Here is a 20,991-nt window from a genome sequence, read left to right as displayed (position 1 = left end):
GCGGCTGCTGAGGGGGTGTCTAGGGGCCTTCGGGGGAGTGGGGGCGCAGCAGGCCATCATCATACCATTACCATGTACATGTGATGAAAATGTCACTTTGTATGGCTTAATGGCATCTTACTGTACACACATCAGAATTTTGGAGGTTTTAAATGAGTTTGTATTGTTGCAAACTAAACTATATCCCAATGTAGTTTAGTTTGCAATATTGCAAATTGCAATGATGCAGCTGTCAGGTCACCCCCCAGCTGTGGGAGAAGCAGGAGGGCTCCACACAAAAAAAGGATTAGGCTCCTCGCCACTTCTGCCTTCAGCAGGACACCTGGGGCTTCCTGGGAATGGGCTGGCTTGCTCTTGGGGCAGCACAGGAAGGTGGCAGGAGGATGGCTGGGTTTGCTAGCAGTAGGATAAGGCAGAGGGGACAGCGCACAGGGCACTGGAAGCCTAGGCAGGCTGCTAGCTGGCCGTGTGCTGCCCTAGCGCAGAGGCACCCAATCCAACATTTCCTTGAGCCCACCCACCCAGGCTTCCAACACCCCGTGCACCATCTCTGCCACCTTCTCCAGCTGCCAGCAAACCCAGCCACCCTCCTGCCACCTTTCTGCACTACCCCAGGTGCAAACCAGCCTATTCCCATGAGGCCCTAGCTATCCTGCAAGCCTCAGGAGCCTGCTGAAGGCAGAAGTGGTGAGGGGCCCGATCCTTTTTTTTCTTTTGGTGGAGCCTGCCTGTGTCTCCTGCACCTGGGGGCGTGATCTGCTGGTGGGCTGAGTGGCACCTGAGCTGGGGGTGTCCCTGTCCTTCCCTCCATGGTGATGCCCCCCCGCCAAGGCCAGGTGTGGGGGCTGCTAGGGGGCTGGGGGCTGCCCTAGCTTGGAGGCAGCACCTGGCCCGGTCCAACTGTTTCCTAAGCCTGCCTGCTAGAAGCCCACTGAGCACTGCTGTCCAGGTGAGCTTGGGGAACAGTTAGATTGGGCTGGGTGCTGGTCCAAGCTGGGGCAGCACCCAGCCCACTAGCAGCCCACTCAGGTGGCCCTGGAGGGCACCACCACCATGGGGGGGGGAAGGACTGACCCCCCCCGCAACTCAAGAGTCACTCAGCCAGCAGCAGCTAGCCCCGCTCCCCCTGGCTGTGGACAAGCTCCAGCTAAAAAAATAAAAAGGATCTGAGCCCCTTACAGTAATGTGACAGAAAAATAAAAACCCTTCTTTTCAGTTTAGGGGGTATAGAATAAACCTTGAGGACTAAACCCCCATCACACATACAAGCACCCAAAGGAACTATTTCCTGTAAGATCCAAGGCGGCTTCCACTGGCACGCCTTATGTTTTTACATTTGTGTTTTCATTTCCTAGTGGTTTGAAGACCTTGTTACAAGTTGAAATTAATGGATTCGCACAACAGATTTATTCCTGATATGCTTTTTTATAAACAAATCCTGTAATGGAGCAGAGGTCTCTGTTGTTTAGGAGCCTGTGATGTTACGCGTGTTATAATAATTTGCATAGAACTAGTCCCATTGGGGCAGTGCTGTTAATCACATGCACAAGCATTTGTGAGACTGGGGCTGTGTTTTGTTGCTGTTTTTTTAAGTTTTTTAAGCAGATTTTTGTAGTACGTTTCCAATATACACCAAAGTCACAGATAAGGCACGTGGGCCAGATCTGACCTGTGGAGCTGTAGGATCTGGCTGATGGGTCTCAGATTGATGCCATGCAGTGCCCATGTCAGATTGGCCCTGTGCACAGGCTCCATGGCCAGTCTGAATCAGGCTTACAGACCAACCCAATGCGCCAGAGGCAGTGCACAGGGCTGGTCCCATGGGGTGCAACATGCAGGACATGCCCCAGATTGGCCTTGTGTGTCACATGCCATGCATGCACCTGGTCCTGCCCCGTGCACCACACACAGCACATGCTGGGCCCAGTCCAGGGCTTGTGATGCATGTGATGCATGGGACCAGCATGGGGCACACATTGCATGTTGCTCCTGCTCTGACCCTGCCCTGCACAGTCGCTCCAGTGCACAGAACTGGCCTAGCCCTCAGATTGGCCCCACGCTCCTCATGTGGCCAACAGGCCAATTTAGTTTGACACCCTGATAGACATGCACACATTCCTAGTACAAATGCAAAATGCAGGAATTATTCAGCAATAACTTGTTTGCCAGGGAGCTCAGATGTTGGAACTTCTGCACTCCCATAGTTGCGAGAGCTGAAAATGACAGAGTTGATACCAATATGAAGACTTTGCATCTGAACAAACCTGCTTTATGATTCTGGGAATTAATAAACCCTTCACATGTGACTCCTTTTAAAAGCACCTCAAGATGTCTTCTATAGTGTGGTAGACTCTACTTCTCAAATATATATGTACAGTACTTCAGTCTTTCACTAATACTGTAGTATGACTTACTGCATGCTTATTAGTCTTGGCTTTACAGAAATACTTTTTCCCATTATTTATAAGCTTCTCACTTAGCTGTTCTAAACTTACTAAGAATTCTTTGCTCTAACAATAGTAAAATATCTTTATGTCACTGGTTCTGTTAATTCTAATGATTGGTCCTAGGCTGTTCCTCCCCTTCCTTTAGGAATGGTACCTTCCAGTCTCTCCATGTGCATGAAAAGTGACAAGCATGGGTCCCCATATTTCTACTTATTGGGCCACCCTAAAGACACGGTTTGTAAACTCTGCATGTATATTATCATTCTCTAATATACTTCTGTTTCACACAATTGTTTTAACTGAGTCTTTTCCAACTTCTTCTCACATAGCCTGTTTAGTGGCTTACAATACTGGACTGTTCCTAACTGGGAACCTAATATACTAAAGAAATTGCAGTACCTATATATTTTAGAATGTTGGGAATATAATTTTGCCTGGATATAGGGAATTTAGCCCTATAAATTGCACTATTGCTAGTGAAAGAAGTACAACTACAGCCTTGTGAGAACATACTGCTTGTTTCTGCGACAAAGACTTATGTTATAAAAGTGACTTTCCTGGTAGAGTATCTAAGTTCTTAGGAGCTGAAGCTGTAATTTAACTCCTTCCTTATAGTATTTGGCTCACAAAAATATGATTGATGTTGGCAGTAGGCATTTTCTGTTGACCCAAAATGATGCTTATATGCAACTTCTGAAGAAATCTGCACTGTAAAAATATAGATTTTGTTGGAACATGCTGGAGCACCATACTCATTTTTTTAAATCTAATTCAAATACCAAAGTCAGACATAGCACTTTGCTCTCAAATGCAGGTTATTTCCTTCATAAATCAGGTCTTACTGGATGGTTTGTTTAAACTTATCAAATGTGTAATATAGTGTCATGGTCCTGAAATAATACCTGGAAAGGAAAAAATTATTTTTCCTGTTTTATATTGTTCTCTATTATCAGAAAAAAAAAACTCAGAAGTAATTTCTGCAGGTGTACTTAGCCATTTTGAAGGCTGCCTCTTAATGGCTTTGTACATATTTATTAAAACTGTGAGCTTGTAGCAGGTCACACTAACACAGAAAGTTTGAAAACCAGATTTTAAAACATAAGTGCAAGTGGAAAATCTTCCCTGGATACACCGTACAAAATATTAGAGCTTCTAGCAATATTCTTTCTGAATATCCAGTCTAGGCTGGTGTGGGGGAGGGTGCAGTTATCTACTTTTGTGCCTGTAAATCAGGTAATTACCCACAAATTAAAGTCAAGTGTATGCCTCCATAAGTGAACTATCCATATGCAAAGAGATATACTTGTCAAGGTGCCTATGCACTGGTGGTATCTTATGCTATAACATCTGTAGGGACTCCACAATTGAACTCACCTGGGCAGGCATCTGCATTCAAGACTCTGATGTGTCTGACCTGCTGAGGTCCCCCTCTCCCCACCCCCAATCAGAGAATTAAGTTTTAATGAAAAAATCAGAACCAGAGCATTGTATACAATCTATAGACTTACCTTCCCCTGCTTCATTCTTATTGGTAAGGACAGCGCAATTCATCATTTTGTGAGGCTCAATTTGCAGATAGACTTAGTGTGGTGACCTTGTCTTCACCATGAACACCATCTAGCAGAACAGGGACTTTCAATATGCACACTATATGTTTCTATCACTTCATGCTGTGTTAGGTTAAGAAGCAGAGGAAGGAAAGTATTTCTCCCTAAAAGCAAATATTTGCATCCTCTATGACTACATCTTAATTTAAAGATGCGCAGTAACTCAGCTACAGATGAGAGGTTGCCAGTGTTAGTACTTGATTTTATTGAAAATTTCCTTGGAGCCAAAACCTGACAGGAAGCACAGGACTATATTTTTTGTGTACACAAATTTAGTTTTAAGCCTTTTTTTAGTTATCAAACTAAATAATATTTTGGGATGGTTTCTTGAGCTCCTGTAAGAGAAGAGTTTCTAAAATGAAATGGGACTGAAGCAATTAGTACAGTTCATGTTGCCCATGAACAGCCATGTGGTGGGAACATCCAGGCATTTCAGCCAAGGTGCTTAGAGATGAAAGGTTCAAGATGCCACCATTACTCAGTCCTTCATTTACTCTTTCCATTCAAGAAATAACAGTATGTGACACCAACCATCTTGAAAGCTGTAGAAAATAAGGAAATAGTATATTATATTATGCTGTCTTTTCTGTTGAAGTGCTTCCCACATTACATAAATCAGTATTCATTGGAGTAGATTTGATACAAAGTGACCAGATGCATCAGGAGACAGACCCAGTCGAGGAAACCTTATAGCTTTGTGGTTAGCAGTTCTGCTGGAACTGGGAGACCATGATCCATATCCAGCAGAAGGAAATAGGAGTAGAGGTGGGAAGTAGGGGAAAGGAGGAGACAGGGAATGAGGCAAATCTGGAATGATTCGTGTCACGAATGGGAGGCCCAGCAGCTTGAATCTAACATAGAAAGTGCTACAATGTCACCTTAACTTACAGGAACTAGCTAGTGGAACCTAATACCACATTGTCACAATAGCAAACAGTGACTGCTTTTTCAGTGGCAAGCACTGTATTTGTATATGCAATAATACATGAAACATGGGAGGTTTCATTGTGCCTGTCCATCTGTTTGCTTACCTACCTGCCTTGTACTGATGAGCTCAAGGCCAAAGACCTTAATTGTCTTCAGCCACCTGAGAACTGCAGGTGTCTATTTCTTTAAGCATGTTGGCACTTCTAAAGCTGTTACATTTCATTTAGGTAGCGGTTGGTTAATGAGTCTTGTCCTGTTGAGTCAAACCAGCTACCTAATCTGATAATCCAGTTCATCTTTTTTAATGTTCATTTCATAAATCTCTAGACCTCAATGCTGAGCACTGTTAGGGCTGTGATCTGTCCCATATATTATCCAACTGATGTGAAAGCAACAATTGATAGAGCTATTTTGGAAAAATGCCCTTTTTTTCTACGGCCACCTTGACCGCGCTGAGAACATGCATTTATATTCATGCCACATTTCCAATACTACCTTCTTATTTCTAGCAATACCAACTTAATTTCAGAAACCTGTGGTGTGGAAAAAAAGGGACTAACTAAATGAATCAAAGTGCTGGTTAATAAAATTGGTCTAAAACCGTCAGACAATTTGAATACGAGTTCCCAAAGGTTCTAGCAGTTTTATAGCTATGGGTAAAAACTATTCAAGGACAAAATTGAGTATTAAAGTGTGTTTTACAAACAAATCTGTAGTATTTAATAAATACATAACAGTTGGCAGGAAAGCATAACATTCTTCAGCTGGAAAATGAAGTATATAATTTCTGTCTTACATAATAGCAAATTTTACATTTTAAAAATATGTATTTCTCTTTTATATAAGTATTCTGTATCATTTGCTTCTGAAAATATAAAACTCCATTAGAAAGAGTGCAATGGAGCAAAATTTCAAGGGTTTTGCTGCCATAAATGTGAACAGCTTTATTTATTTATTGAATTTCAAAATATTGGAAGACATTCCAGAGTCCTAAAGAGGTTTTTGACCCCTCCCTCCTTTGACTGTGGCTAACTCAGTTGAACCCTTTAATCCACCTCACCCATCTGTAAAATAGAATAATAATATTTATTTATTTACTTCTGGGAGTGTTGTGAGGATTAACTAATTGATGTTTGTAAAGCACTTTAAAGATGAAAATTTCATGTTAACTGTATTGTTATTAAAGCAGAACCTAGCTAATCCACATGCATTAATAATCAATACCAAAAATGACAGCATATGCCCAGCTCTGAGCAAAGATTTAATAACAGAATGCCATAGATTGATGTCTCCTATAACTAAGATTTAATTAGTTTTAAATTCTATACTGCAGTAGTTTTGCTAATATGGCATGAAGTATAGATGATTAGTGCTAAACTGCAGTGAGTGAAGTAGATAAACAAACATTTTCAATGCATTTTTTACCATAGTTAAAACTGATGAATTGATGCACACACTCATCAGCCAGGAAAAAAAAAAATCCCAGGTTATGGATCTCTTCCCATCCCTTTCCTTAGAGATGGGAGAAAGTCATGTATTGGGCAAAGGTGGATATTTTTTAGCTTTTGAAAGAACATATAAGCCCTTCAGGTTTCCTACTATGGATCCACCGGGCTTTCTCCTTCTCCCTAAGCACAGGCACATGCTCCTTCACGGTAAGGAGTTTGGGTCCTGTCTTCCAGGAGGCCTCTCCTGCAGTGTAATCATGAGGATGGCCACGCAAAGGCTGTCCAGATAGTAGTTCTGTGGTTATCTAGTCCACCCTCACAGGGAAGGGGTTTCAGTACAAAAACATTGGAATTGAGGGTTCATTCCCCATGTGTGAGAACAGTTTCACCTCCTCAAGCCACAAAATCAAGCTCCATCTGGCTTGTTTGCCTCCTGTACTCCAGAATACTCTTCTGCTTCACAGAAGTGGCCAAGCCCCGGTGGGAAGGTGCTCTCTGGCCTATGGGCCAGCAATCAGGTTGCCATCCTATAACAGGTAAAAGATCAGCTTTCAAATCCCATCAAGGACAGTGAGCCCAGATCCCAGGACTCCCAGGTTCCTGAATGCACTGGAGCCCTCTGGGGCCTTAGGCAGAGGTTTGGTGCAAGTCTACCCACTATCTGAATCACAGGGGAACTTAGGCAGGAGATGGCCCCTAGCTAGCACCTAGGACCTTAGTAGTACAAAATGTTGACACCAAATACATTCAGGCACTACAGGATTTTGCAGCCAGTGGAACAACAGCCTTCTGGATAACTTTGTGCAACATGGGAATCTAAACTTGGGCATGCACCTAAGTCCTGTTTGGGCACCTGATTTACCAGTCTGTTTGAATTTGAGGGTCTAATCAAATATCCACCCCCGGTCATCAAGGCACATAGCCATGGGCTCAAGTGCTTTGTTTAACTGGGATGGGCTTAAGCACCTGCTTCAATACTTTGTTGAACAGTCAGTCCTAGCACTCAAGGGCCTGAGCGCGCTCTGCCTACACCTTGCCTGCAGATACCTCTAAATTAGCCCAATTCTGCACACATGAGTCTCCAGTCTGCCTGTGACTGGTTACTGGAGATGATCAGTGCATTTCTGAGTTGGGAGCACATCAGCAGGCATGGATGGGTGCCTCCAGGATTGGCCACACCATCGTAGCAATGCAGGTAAGCCTGGAGAAGACGTTTTACTTCTGTCCAGATGCTCAGAGTTGAAGCTACCCTTATTTAGCAAATCTCATCCCATACATTAGGTTCTGAATATTCACATGGTTCTGAAAATGACAGCCATTTATTGACCAGGCAGGATGTGAGACGTCTTAATGCCTATTTTAGCTAAGTTAATTAATACTTTTAATATTTAAGTTTAATTAAGAGTATAATATCCAGCTCTCAAATTATTTAATATATAGGGAATGTTTTTCATTAATAGGTACGTTGTATTAACATATTTATGAACACCTTTTATGACTTAATGTGGTTTAATTCTATTAATAAAAACTAATTTAAATTTCATTATCTTTTTTTAATTATACAGTAACTTGTAATATAGCGCTGTGCTTCACCACTACTCTGCTCTGGCTTTCATTACTTCATCCACTGCCTGGCACATTAAAAAAAAAATTGCTCCTTTATTAAAGGGAATAAAATATGATTATTTGAAAACCACTAAGCCTGCCCTAGCCTATAGGTGAAATGTTCAGGACTTCAAAATGAGTAACAAACCCTATAGTTGAAAGACCGACTAGACAGTAGAGGAGCAATAAGATTTAAAATAATGCAAAATTTGCGTCTCTCATAGCTAAAGAGTTACAGTAGAAACTACCAATACTGTGATGAATGAGCATGGTATCTGTGTAGAATAAAATTTTTACCAAATATGATTCCACAGTTCAACTGTTTACAATGTTAGAAGACGCTGCAAGCACATATCTGTGTGTATAACTTTACTCACAGGAATAGTCCCAAATGAGACTATACACATATGTATGAGGCATGATGGAAGTGGTTGGTGAGAGACCTGCAGGTTTGTGTGGAATGGGTCAAAAGTGGGTCCTGTCCTGACTGACAAACCTTGTAATCAGCCTCATTCATCCCCAAGTAGGAGTCACAGCTGCAAAAAAATGAAACAACTGTCTTAGGACAGCTTCATTTTTTATACCTCTTATCCTGCAACAGAGTTAGCTTTTCATTATTATTATTTTTTTTTGCTAAGAAGTAAGACTTGAATTTGTATTTATATTGCTATAAAAGGAAAGTTAAAATTAGCTTTTTCCTGAATTAAAAATTATTGTAAACTTATTTCGTTATTACAGAAGGCCAGAAAACTCTGAAATCAGATGCATTCTTGCCAAGACATAACAAATTTAACTTCTAATTTGTATAAAAAAAATAATTTTGGTTTTCCAAAAGCAATGTGAAATATAATGGATTAATAAAATGCTGATGTAATTATAAATGGAGTCCCAGGAACAAACTGAGAATAAGCATTCCTCTTTTCAGCTGAACTTTATCCCACTGTCATGCTTCTGTGTTGATAAACTTTAAAGGGGCACACAAAATCTTAGAAATGATTTTCAGTTTCTTATAGATTCAAAGCAGGAAGCAAACCACTGTATGCAAGGGTTTTCTCTGTCCAGTCAAACCTCTCAGCATATTCATACCCAAATTCTCCCTGAAACAGGTTTTTCATAGTGCTGGGTGTCCTCATGCAGCACAGGTTTGATATTTGACTCATCACCATCTCCAAACCAGATTCTGGGAGAGTAGTCCTGCCTCTTTCCTTCTTTTGCTGCACAATCCTCTGAATCCAACAACCAACCAGGCACAATCCTCTTCTGAATTTTAGGAAGTCTCTTCCAAGGCAAACAATTCTCTCTTTTGAAAGTATGCTTCCACCATATTCAAATTAGATGCCTAATTAAAGACCCTTTTCAGCAGAACCCCCCATATGGAACCCCTGCAGACAGGAAAATCAATTGGAATTTTGCTTAAGTAAAGTTTGTTCAGTGGCTCACAGGGAGTCCTCAGCTAGGCCTGCTCAGCAACCATCTGTCTACTCTATTCTAGGAATTTTGAAGGCACCCTGCCATCGCATATCTAGGGATGAGACAGAATTAAAGGTAGAATGTGATGAATGCAACCAGAACTAAAATCTGGCCACTGATTAACAGCTATATCTAAGAGGAAGGATAGCAATAGAGCATGTGGAGTGCTGAAAAGCTCACAAAGGCCATGTCTACACGAGATGCTAAATGTGCAGTTGTTACTGTGCAGTCATTTAGTACGTGTATAAACAAGTACTAAACCACTACACAGTAACCTGAGTTATTGCGCAGTAGCACTGACGAATGAGCAGTAGCTCTGAGACTACGGCGCGGTAGCGTCACATCACAAGTTCTGCTACGCAACGCTACTGCGCAGTAGTAGTCTCAGGCTACTGCGCAGTCCGCACCTCAAAGGGTAGTGCTCTGCTTCCCAGTCTTGAAAAGGGGAAGAGGCTGTTGAGTTCTTAGCTTTGTAGGTGGATTAATGTCTCCTTCATGAGCATCTTTATCTCACCCTGCTGTAAGTCCACAATCATGCCTCTTGTCATCCTGTTGAAGCCTACAAGAGAGTCTTGCTTTGAGGAAAGTAGTGCTTCCTTCCCCCTAACAATTTTTTACTAAGTTCAATCTTTGGCCACTCACTGAAACAAAATGATATTGTTCCAAGAACAGTAAGGCCAATGGGCTTTCCACACCAAAATAATTAGGTTTTTGTAATAAACATTATACACTTTTAAAAATTCCAGACAGTTTCCAAGGTTGGAAATGAGACTTGCTATAGCACCATTTCCCTCATCTTTCTCAGCCTGTCTACTTCATGCTTGCCCCAAAACATATGTATGGGATATGAATAAACAAATAAATATTTACCACAGGTATAATTACTAGGGAAATAGTAAAAAACCTATTGCTGTTCAAGATTCTTTGGGTAAATCTGACATATTTTATTAGACCAACTCTAACAGTAGGAAAAATTCTTCCAACTATTTGAGTTGGTCTAATAAAAGATTATTAGATTTCCCCAAAGAACCTTGTCTGCCTACATCTTTAGACCAACATGGCTACAACCTATACCCCAATTGCTATTCAAGGCATTTGATTACAACACCACCAGGTCCACTCCAACATTACTAAATACAAAGGACTAAAGAGTGTTTTTATTAGTTATTGGGTCAACATAAAATCAGAGAACTTTTGCTGCCAGAGAAACTAGCAAACTTCGCAAAACTAACTATATCAGTTTTTCCATCTCTGCTCTTAAAAACACTTCCCGCTATGCAAGGTCCTGGAGAACTTTCAGGAAATGTCATGTCCCAGGGCCTGTACTCCTCTCCAAACCTTCACCGAACAATGTAAAATCTAAAGCTTGTATCTACAGGATATTACCATGGGAGACCAAAAGTGAGAGGGCACTGCAGGGATGATCAGGGAGATAAAATGAATGGGGTGATGGTGGCCAAGTGGAGGATTAAATGGCAGTGGAGAAATAGCTGGGTCCTTTAGATACATATTTCCAGAGCTATGGATGTTTAGAATTTTTCTTGTGGGGAGACAGAGAACTTGAAGGAAAGTGTATGCTGAACACCACTGAAACCCACTGCCTTTGTGGTGGATGTAAAAGGGGAGAAGAGAAGGGTGAAATATTGTAGGATAGTTTGGACAGTTAAAGAGAAGCTATGCAACAAAAACATTGCAAACCTTCACAAAATTAAAGCAAAGAAACTGACCTGTGTATTTCAGTAAAGTGTTAACGTGATGTTTTAGCTGTGATGGTCAAGGAATAATGCAAGAGGCAGGGATTTGGGGGGTGATATCTTTTATTGGACCAACTGCATGGTTAGGTATGACTGGAGGAAGAACACCTATCACCATGTACTTTACTAGCCGCATTTGTAAAAAAATATATATCCTTTGCCACTTGCTGGCAACATGTAGTTTCAGTTTTAAATGTATAAGAAACAGTGTACTTTAGCTCAATGGATTTGACCAACTCTGATTCTCTAGTGAGAAAGACACCCATGAAGCTGTGAAAGCACAAGCTAAGACTTTTCAGGAAATGTTTATTTCATATTACTGAAAAAATTCAGTCTTTCAAAACATTGTTCATTCTTGAAGTATTTTGGAAATCTACAGATATTGAAATGCTATTTTATTTCAGTAGTAAAATGTAAATATTTCATCAAGCAGGGTTTTATTATTCCTGTTACTATTGTTCTTAAATATTAATGGAATTAATGCAAGTACCTAACAGCTAATTTCATCTCAATAACAATCCAAAGTTGTTAATAAGCCATTTTTGATAAAGCATTTGAGACAATGGGAATGTATAACAGTATGTCTGCTGCCTTAGCATCCCAGGCTGTGATCTTGTTAGATTTAACAAGCAGAGCAAGTTGGACTTGATTAGGGCCATTGGGTAACCACCAATGAAAACCCAAGGCATTAGAGGAAATAATACTGATTTATCAGCCAGCTGAATTTCCTGAATTAATACTTAACCAGTACCACAGAAAATTATGTAGTTTTGCAGTCCTGTAGGCAATATCCTCCTATGGATTGGCTGTAAAACTGCAGTAAAGAAAACCATTTTCTTTAATGGCTCTCATGGTTTCAGAATAGACAGAAAAGGACTCACTCCAGCTGTTACTTATGCATTAACTGAGAGCAGAATGAGGGGATATACACACACAAAGTACTGGCTGTCTAGTCAATTATATTTACAAGTATTGGCAGTCCTGACCACGGGGCAGACAGTTCAGAAGTACAGTTCCTCCTCCACACCTCCCGTAAAACCTCTTCCGCTAGGGACAGTTCCCATGCCACTTCTCCCACAGTCACTGTTCCCAAAAATGATTGTTTCTTACCTGTTCCTGTTATTCAATATGGCTAGGGACAAATATTACATATAAGCTGGTTTAAGTGATCAGAAACTGGTTTAAACCTGTAACAGAACAGAAGTTCGGTGCATATAAACCAGTTTCAAAATGGCCAGAATTGATTTAAGATAAACCTACTTGAAGTAGTATTCAATTAACTGATTTAGGTCAAACCAGTTTATGGAACTTCTGTCCCAGACCTCTTCCTGGTTCAAGTTAAATCACAGTCCCCTAGCATCCCAGGATGCTTTGCAGCTCTGGGCTCGGCTGTACTGTATGCTCAAGCAGAGCAGGATTGGCCTCACCCCTCTGCTCCGTAGCTGGAGCAGTGAGAGCTGGCTGACAAGAGGGTGGAAGTGGAAAACCCAGCTGGGAACAGGGTCTGGTCTGTTTGGTGGGGGCAGGGCAGCCCCTGCCAGATTTTCCCCACTGCAGTGGAGGGGGCAGGGGTGTGGGACAGCATTCTCAGGCAGAGGGGAGGGAGCGGGATTAAACCTGAAGGGGGAGCTGATTGTGGCTTACCACTATATCAGAGGCAAACATCAGGGGCTTGATGAACAACTGTTCACCAGGGCATCCTGGGGGAAAACTAGAAACAACGGCCACAAACTCCTGGAAGATATTTTCAGGCTGAACATTAGGAAAAACTGCTATACACCTAGGGTGCCCAGACTGTGGAACAAGGTTCCCCCAGATGTGGTGCAATTCAAAAAGTATGTGGAGAAGCTTGAGAGAGTCCAGAGGAGAGCCACGCGCATGATCAGAGGTCAGGAAAACAGATCTTACGATGACAGGATGAGAGCCATGGGACTCTTTAGCCTGGAAAAGCGTGGCTCAGCGGTGATCTGATGGCCACCTATAAGTTTATCAGGGGTGACCACCAGGATCTGGGGGAACGTTTGTTCACCAGAGCGCCCCAAGGGATGACGAGGTCGAACGGTCACAAACTCCTGCAAGACCGTTTCAGGCTGGACATAAGGAAGAATGTCTTTACTGTCCGAGCCCCCAAGGTCTGGAACAGTCTGCCAGCGGAGGTGGTTCAAGCACCTACATTGAACACCTTCAAGAGTAAATTGGATGCTTATCTTGCTGGGATCCTATGACCCCAGCTGACTTCCTGCCCTTTGGGCAGGGGGCTGGACTCGATGATCTCCTGAGGTCCCTTCCAGCCCTGATGTCTGATGTCTATCTACCCTAGAGGTTTTCAAGAGAAGACTGAATGATCACCTGGCTGGGGTCATCTGACCCCAGATGTCTTTCCTGCTCATGCAGGGGGCTGAACTGATGATCTTTTGGGGTCCCTTCCAGCCCTATGACTCTATGATTTCCCCCCACCACACTGGCATGGGGACCCCAGCTGGGGTCTGCCCAGCTTTCCCCTCTGCTGCCTGTTCACATAGCAGGAGCCAACCTGGGAAACAGCCTCAGGCACTGCCCAGGCTGGCTCCAGCCATGCCCCCTGCCACATGAAGGGCCAGCACAGGGGGAAAGCCAGGCAGACCCTGGCTGGGTTCCCTGTGCCAGTGGGAGAGGGGGGAGATAAGATTTTTATCCCCCTTCCTCCTTCTGCTTCACCTGAGGCAGTGCCTGGGCTGGATACAGCCAGGCACCCCACTGCACAAGCAGTCAGCAGGGCAGAAAATTGGGCAGACCCTGGTTGGGGTTCCCATGCTGGTGAGAGAGGGGGGTGTTTAATCTCCCTCCTGCCTTCATCTGAGGTGCTGTCCTGGCTCGTGTCTGGCCATGCCTCCCTGTCTGGGACAAACTTAGTAAGGGCTGCTTCTCCCTTCCCCCTTCAGGCATACCCCAGCTGGGGTCCCTGCAGGCCAGGGTGAGGGTTTAAACCCCTCCCCAATCATACTGAACAGCCTGCCAGGGACTGGCTATGCCGCCCCTTGCCCCCCCCAGCTCAGCTTCCCTCCAGCCTTCTGGCCACTGCCAAAGGGAAGGGAGGGCTCTCTCTAGTACCATTCCTAAGCACTTGGAGGAAAAAATGATTAGGAACAGTCAGCATGGATTCACCAAGGGCAAGTCATGCCTGACCTACCTGATTGCCTTCTAAGATGAGATAACTGGCTCTGTGGATGCAGGGAAAGCAGCAGACATCATATACCTTGACTTTAGCAAGGCTTTTGATACCATCTTCCACAGAATTCTTTCCAGGAAGCTGAGGAAGTATGTATTGGATGAATGGATTGTAAGGTGGATAGAAAGCTGGCTAGATTGCCAGGCTCAACAGGTAGTAATCAATGGCTCGATGTCTAGCTGGTAGCCAGTATCAAGTGGAGTGCCCCAAGGGTCAGGCCTGGGGCTGGTTTTGTTCATTATCTTCATTAATGATCTGGAAAGTGGGATGGATTACACCCTCAGCAAGTTCATGGATGATACCAAGCTTGGAGGAGTAGTAGATATGCTGGAGGGCAGGGCTAGGATTCAGAGTGATCAAGATAACTTGGAGGATTGGGCCAAAAGAAATCTCATGAGGTTCAACACGGACAAGTGCAAATTCCTGCACTTAGAATGGAAGAATCACATGCTCTACTATAGCCTGGGGGCTGACTGGCTAAGCAGCAGCCTGCAGAAAATTCAGTGAACAGTAAAATGGATATGAGTCAGCAGTGTGCCTTTGTTGCCAAGAAAGCCAACAGAATACTGGGTTGCGTTGGTAGGAGTATTGCCAGCAGATCGAAGGAAATAATTATTAGGCTCTACTCCGCATGGATGAGGCCACATTTAGAGTACTGGGTGTTTATACACATGATCTGGGGGTGGGGGTTGCAGGCACTTTAATTAGAGGGGTTCAAGAACTGCTCTAATTAAAGCTCCCTGAGCGTCTCGTGTATCAGCATCCCTGCACTGATAAGTAGTGTCCAGGGTGCTTTAACTAAAGCTTGTGTGACAAGCTTGGCACACAAGCTTTAGGTAAAGCACTTCCACTGCCATTTTTCAGTGTGGAGACACTGACAAATGAGACACCGGAGTCTGCTGGACCATGGTAGTAAGCCTTGGCTGGAGTGATGTAGCTGGGGATGGTCCTGCTTTGAGCGGGGGTTTGGTCTAGATGCGACTTCCTGAGGTCTCTTCCAAGCCTAATTTCCTATGATTCTATGAGAACAAGTGAGAACATCTGGCTAAGTCCACTGACTCAAGTAACAAGTCTCAGCAAGGTTAGACAGCCTGAGCAGAGCACCACAACAGTGTGTCTATACTGCTTCCAGTCCCTGTGCTAGCATATGCAGAACTAGCTGCAGTAGCAGAGCTATCCGCATCATGCTATATAGACATACGCCTGGAGTCACCACTTTACTGCGTAACTGGCCAGGAATGACATGAAATATAACAGGTTTCATGAGCCAGCGTCTCTAGTGAGACTTTTTTATTTCTAGCATATGGAAATGACCTGTGTTTATTTGACCATAGTTGTAATGATTATCACTGCCCCTCCACATAACACCTACTAATGATACTACCTGAGGGGAAGTAAACCAGCAATTGATGCTGTTGCTCCCAGTTCATCTCCTTTATAGAAATTATTACTTCTAGGGAGATTTTCAACAACACCTACTTGTGTACATACTTCCCCTTCATGGCTTTGAAAATCTCCCCCTTTATCTATTTTTGTCACAATAGTAAAGATGTTGTGGCTGTTTTGCTATAATAATGGTGATAGCTGAAGTATCATGGTCCCCTATAACAACAGGTAGCTCCCATCCTACTTAAGTATTTCCTTCAGTTTCAATGAAACCTGGTAATCTTCCACGTCCTGGCTAACTGCTGCACTGTGGCATTATGTTCTGGTAAACACTTGCCATTTTCATTTCTACCCAGAGGTGGTTGCATTTCAGTGAAGCAGGAAAGAAAGTGGAATTATTTTTTGTATCAGGTTGGAAATTTTGATAAAATGATCTGAGATCCTTTGAGATAAAGGCAGCTAAGTATAGGTTATAATTAAAATTATGGCCACAAGCTTTGTTTATATGTGCACAACATCTTCAAAGTTAAAGCAAAGACTTATTGTTTCTGCAATAACAACAAATGCCTCCAAAATCCAACCATAACCTCAGCAAGAAGAGAGAGGGAGAGAAATCATTAGTTTCATAACTTGAAAGCATATAATTATGCATTTTTCATGTTTATATTTGTTATGGAAAAGCAATCATCTTAGTGATGGTTGAACAAGCCCAAACGAACCATTAGGGGTTGAACACAGTTCTTAAAAGGTTTTTCTTTTGAGCAACAAATTGCTTAACATTACTGTCCTTTGATATACCCAAGTAATTCTGATATTTTCCTAAAACATTTAACATTAGGGGAAAAATATGTTTCAATACCAGCACATCAGTATTCTCTCCGCTGCTCAGTTACATGCTGCAGTGACAGTGGCTTGTTGACATTAACATTTACCAAATCTGAAGGATTCTGTTCTGCATAATTTCCTCTCATTTAAAAAGAGGAGGGGGTTTTTTTCCCTCTCTCTCAAAATGACAACGTCTACAGATACAGAAAGTCATTGTTCTCCGCTTCTAATTCACATTTCATATCACTCCTCAAAATATAAATGGCAGATTTACTTCATACCAGTTTCCCCTCTGTTACACAGATGCTGGAAATTCTTTTGTTAAGCCATAGCAAATGTAATATTTATTAGAATATCACCAAAAAATGGATACACGAATTCCACCAGGACCAATAGTTTACATAAAACAAAATCCTGGCAGTTCTCTCACAGAAAACATTTCCATTAAATTCTGCCTGCCAGTAGTACTTTTTGGACTGGGAAATGCTGGTACTGTTACATATTTTAGATTACAGATAATGCAGCTGGTGAATTAATTCACACCCATTAACTCTTTGTTGCGTCTAAAAATGTGCCCATTAAAAACATTGTATTACTGCAGGCATCAGACTTCCCTTCTGATCCAATACGTATAAATGAAATAAATAATATTGTCATCTCAATGCAATTTGGGGTAGAGACAAAAGTTTTTACCTGCCTACAAAGTATCACATGGCCTAAAGTGAAAGGTATCAAGGTTTGGGGTTTAGCGCAAGTCTTGCATAGACACGTGCTGTCATCCTATAATTATTTTTTTTTATGCTTTCCCAGAGGCATAACTTGTAAGTAGTAAGATATGTGCCCTGGACCAGCATTTCCCAACCTTGGATGCCTCTGCCTGCTGTGGCTCAGATAGCCCCAGAGTACACGTCTCCCTTCTCCCACTGGCAAGGCCCCAGCCCTCCCTCCTCCATACAAAGTGCTACTTTACCACATAAATGTATGCCTAGAGGTGAACTGCAGGGGCACATTTGGCAGTGCGGGTAAGAATGGAGCAAGAGAACATACCTGAGACAGACAGGGATGGCTGGGGGCACTGCAAAGAAGGGTACACTGCAAAAAGGGAGTTGTGGAGAAACAGGTCAGAGAGCCAGTGCCGCAAGAGGCAGAGGGGGCCATTGGAGGAGCATGAGAGTCTCCACCAGGGTTGGGAATCGCTGAGCTGAGTGAGCAAGTGGAAGGGACCTTCGGGGTGCCACCCTTCTAAGCCTTAAGGGATTTCCACACACATACCAACCCGCTGCCCTATTCTAAGTCTGTGCCCATGGTATCCATAGTCAAGCTGGCTTTAAATTAGCTTGGGTACTGACAGTCTAGCCATGTTAGCAGTGCACCACAACTTTTCTGAGTACTTACTGAGCTTTCTCATATGGTTTTGCAGCCAGGACTGAGTGTTGCTGTGCTGCAGCGATACTGCTAATGGTTTCTAAGGTAACAAGTTTACAGGTAGTTCAGGTATGTCTGCATGGCCCACAGTGAAGCCCAGCCCTAATGCAATATTTTATACAGTGCTTACACGATGATGGCATAATATAGTTATCGCAGAGGTGTAAGACTAAGGTTCTGTCCATTTGTGAGGCATCCAAGATCCTGTGGCATTTTGACCAATAGTTAAAAGAATAGACATAAGCCTTCCTGGCCAGAATCTGATTGGGCAGCTGGTGAAGATGGTTGAACTGGTTCAGATTAAATATGAAATAAATATATGTGGCATGTACCAAATCTTACATTCAGCCCTTTACTAGGGCCTGAATCATTTGGACAAGGCTCATGAGGGCAAACAGCATAGGGGTTTTTTGGGGCATCACAAGTTGTTTCCAAATCATCTTCAGGGATCCTTCCCGAGTGCAGGATCCTATACAACTCTGTTGTTTTCAGAGCCCACTCCCCACTCTGGTCCAGTCTATTAGTCAAAAGTTGATAAGTAAGTGGGATTCAATCTTCAGCCTTCTCAGATGAGAGCTAATTAATTTTCAGGGTGCTGGCACATTCTTAGTTTGCAGTGACTAAATCAGATCACCGGATTTTGCTGGTCCTATTTACAGCATTGGAATTGCTGGCTGCCTATACATGTGCTCGGGGGCAGAACATTTAAATTAGAGCAGTTCCTGGGCAGTCGCCGTAATTAAAATGGGACACCATCACATGTATTAAGCCCCACAGAGTTTCAAAATGGCCATGGGATGCTTTATCTAAAGTTCATTTATACAGGTTTGAATAAAGTGCCCCTGCAGCCAGTTTGAAATGTGTAGGGGATTACTACATGTAACAGTGAGGCGATGCTGGCATGTTCTAATTAGAATGCAGTGCAGACTCAATTAATAGATTTGATGCTTTCTAATTAGAATGTGAAGGAGCACATCTATAGGCAGCTGATGTTCCCGAAAGTAAGTGCATCTACACATGTAAGTAAGCTGGAGTGACAAGCCCAGCATGGTACACACCAGAGAAAACTGCTTCCAGGAACAGCATTTACATGTGCACCCAGGACTGCAGAAGTTCAAACTGGGATGGAGTGGCCCTGGGCTACCAGAGGCCCGGGGAGTCAGCCCCAGGCTCCAATTGGTGGCGTTGGGTAGCAGGGGCTGGCTGGGGCACAAGGATGCTACAGTACAGGGCTAGCCAGCAGGCAGCACCTGTACTTTAGCACCCTCCTGCCCCAAGCAGCCCCTGTCACAGTTTACACATATGTTTAATTGCATGTAATTACTCCATCATAAGATAATACCATCTCCAGTGAAGTTAATGTATCTACTGTGTCCTAATACACATGTAGACTGAGATGCTTTGTGGAGCTAATCAGTCTACTCTGCAGTAAAGTGCATGTGTAGATGTACCCAGTAATAGGCTACTCTGATATCACTGATCTCTCATGAGATTTGGGCATCAAGAATGGCTCATTAGATTCTAGTTCTATTCAGCATAAAAAAATCACATCACAGGAAACTGTAGAAAAAATAATATAGTAAGTTTGTTTATGTCAATCAAACACAAGCTCAGGAGCCCACTAACCTAGGGGCAAGGTGTTTATGTTAGAGCTGCAATAGGTATTCTAGTTGTTTCTTTTTCCTGTACTTGTGTCTTTTCTACTCTCATAGCTGGTTATAGCGGTTTTGTATGGGTGCTAAACAGAGGCATAGCGTGGAAAGAACACACCCTAGGTAGCCATCTCACCTTTCCCTGCCCTCCCTTCCTCCTACCTCCTCAATCAGGAACAGAGCAGAGAGCTAGGCAATGTGCATCACAAAGTGCAAGGTGTTTTGGGAATTGTAGTTCTCTAGACTGGCAGTGGGCTTTGCTGTTGCTTGGAGGGGAGGGGAGGGGAATTTTCACCCATTTTAGCACTGAAGCCCATGTCCAGAAAGGGGGAAAAAATGCTAAATTCAGCTGTAAAAAAAGGGGGATCAACCCCCACCCCAACAAACTGCACTGCTGTTCTACAAAACTACCCTTCCAACAATGCCTTGTAGTCAATGACACCCATTGCCTGTGCCAGCAGCTTCCTGGATTCACAAAGTGCCAGCAAAGCAAAGCAAGGCAGTAGTCAAGGTAAGCAGCAGCGAGTTGCCCTGAAGGCCATCCTCCCCCCAACCCTACATCATTCTAGCACCCTTCCCCTTAGGTGGCACCCAGGGCATGTGTCCCACTTGCCCACCCCATGTTACATGACTGGTGTTAAATGAGGACAGAAACAGACATTTAGTTTTTCAAAAGCTAATTCTGATGTGAGTTTGGCAGATATGATCTTCATTTGCAAGTCTGTTCCATTAATCCTTCAAGGAAGAAATTGCTTCAGACAAATATATGGTATAATAAGAAGAAAGCAAGCATAGGGTTAACACCTCAAGTCGTAGGGTGTGTCTAAGCTGCAGACTATAATGTAGAGGTCCCTACGCTACCTGTAAATGAATTACTTTCAGTGTCAGAAGCAGCAGCAAATAGCTCAGCATGAGGTGATATAGGTTAGATATTAAGAGAAACTTGCTCACTAAGAGGGTAGTAAAGCACTGGAACAGGTTACCCAGAGAGGTGGTGGAATCTCCATCCTTGGAGGTTTTTAAGACCCAGCTCTTAAAAACTGGGATGAATCACAGAATCATAGAAGTCGGGTCGGAAGGGGCCTTGTAAATCTTCAAGTCCAACCCCCCCGCCTGGGCGGGAGAAAAAAAACTGGACTCAAATGAGTCCAGCCAGGTAGGCATCAAGCCTCTTCTTAAAGACCCCCAGGGTAGGAGCCAGCACCACTTCCCTAGGAAGTTGGTTCCAGCTCCTAGC

The 20,991-nt window shown here is 43.1% G+C and overlaps 1 protein-coding gene across 12 annotated transcripts in view; it reads left to right on the top strand.

Annotated features, from left to right (window-relative positions):
- Positions 1-20,991, top strand: part of MAGI2 (membrane associated guanylate kinase, WW and PDZ domain containing 2) — a 1,214,455-nt gene that overhangs the window by 1,186,907 nt on the left and 6,557 nt on the right. For 2 of the 12 annotated variants that reach the window (XM_019543634.1, XM_019543633.1), the window contains one exon: positions 2,593-2,681. The exons of the other annotated variants lie outside the window; for them this stretch is intronic. In XM_019543634.1, coding sequence (XP_019399179.1) covers positions 2,593-2,681 — 89 coding nt within the window. The remainder of the gene's footprint in view (positions 1-2,592; positions 2,682-20,991) is intronic. 12 annotated transcript variants of the gene reach the window in all.

This window comes from Crocodylus porosus, unplaced genomic scaffold (assembly GCF_001723895.1).
Source record: "Crocodylus porosus isolate Cpor-Errol unplaced genomic scaffold, CroPor_comp1, whole genome shotgun sequence".
NCBI classification, from domain to species: domain Eukaryota; kingdom Metazoa; phylum Chordata; order Crocodylia; family Crocodylidae; genus Crocodylus; species Crocodylus porosus.
The sequence above is the reverse complement of the archived record's forward strand: the minus strand, read 5'-3'. Positions and strand labels throughout refer to the sequence as shown.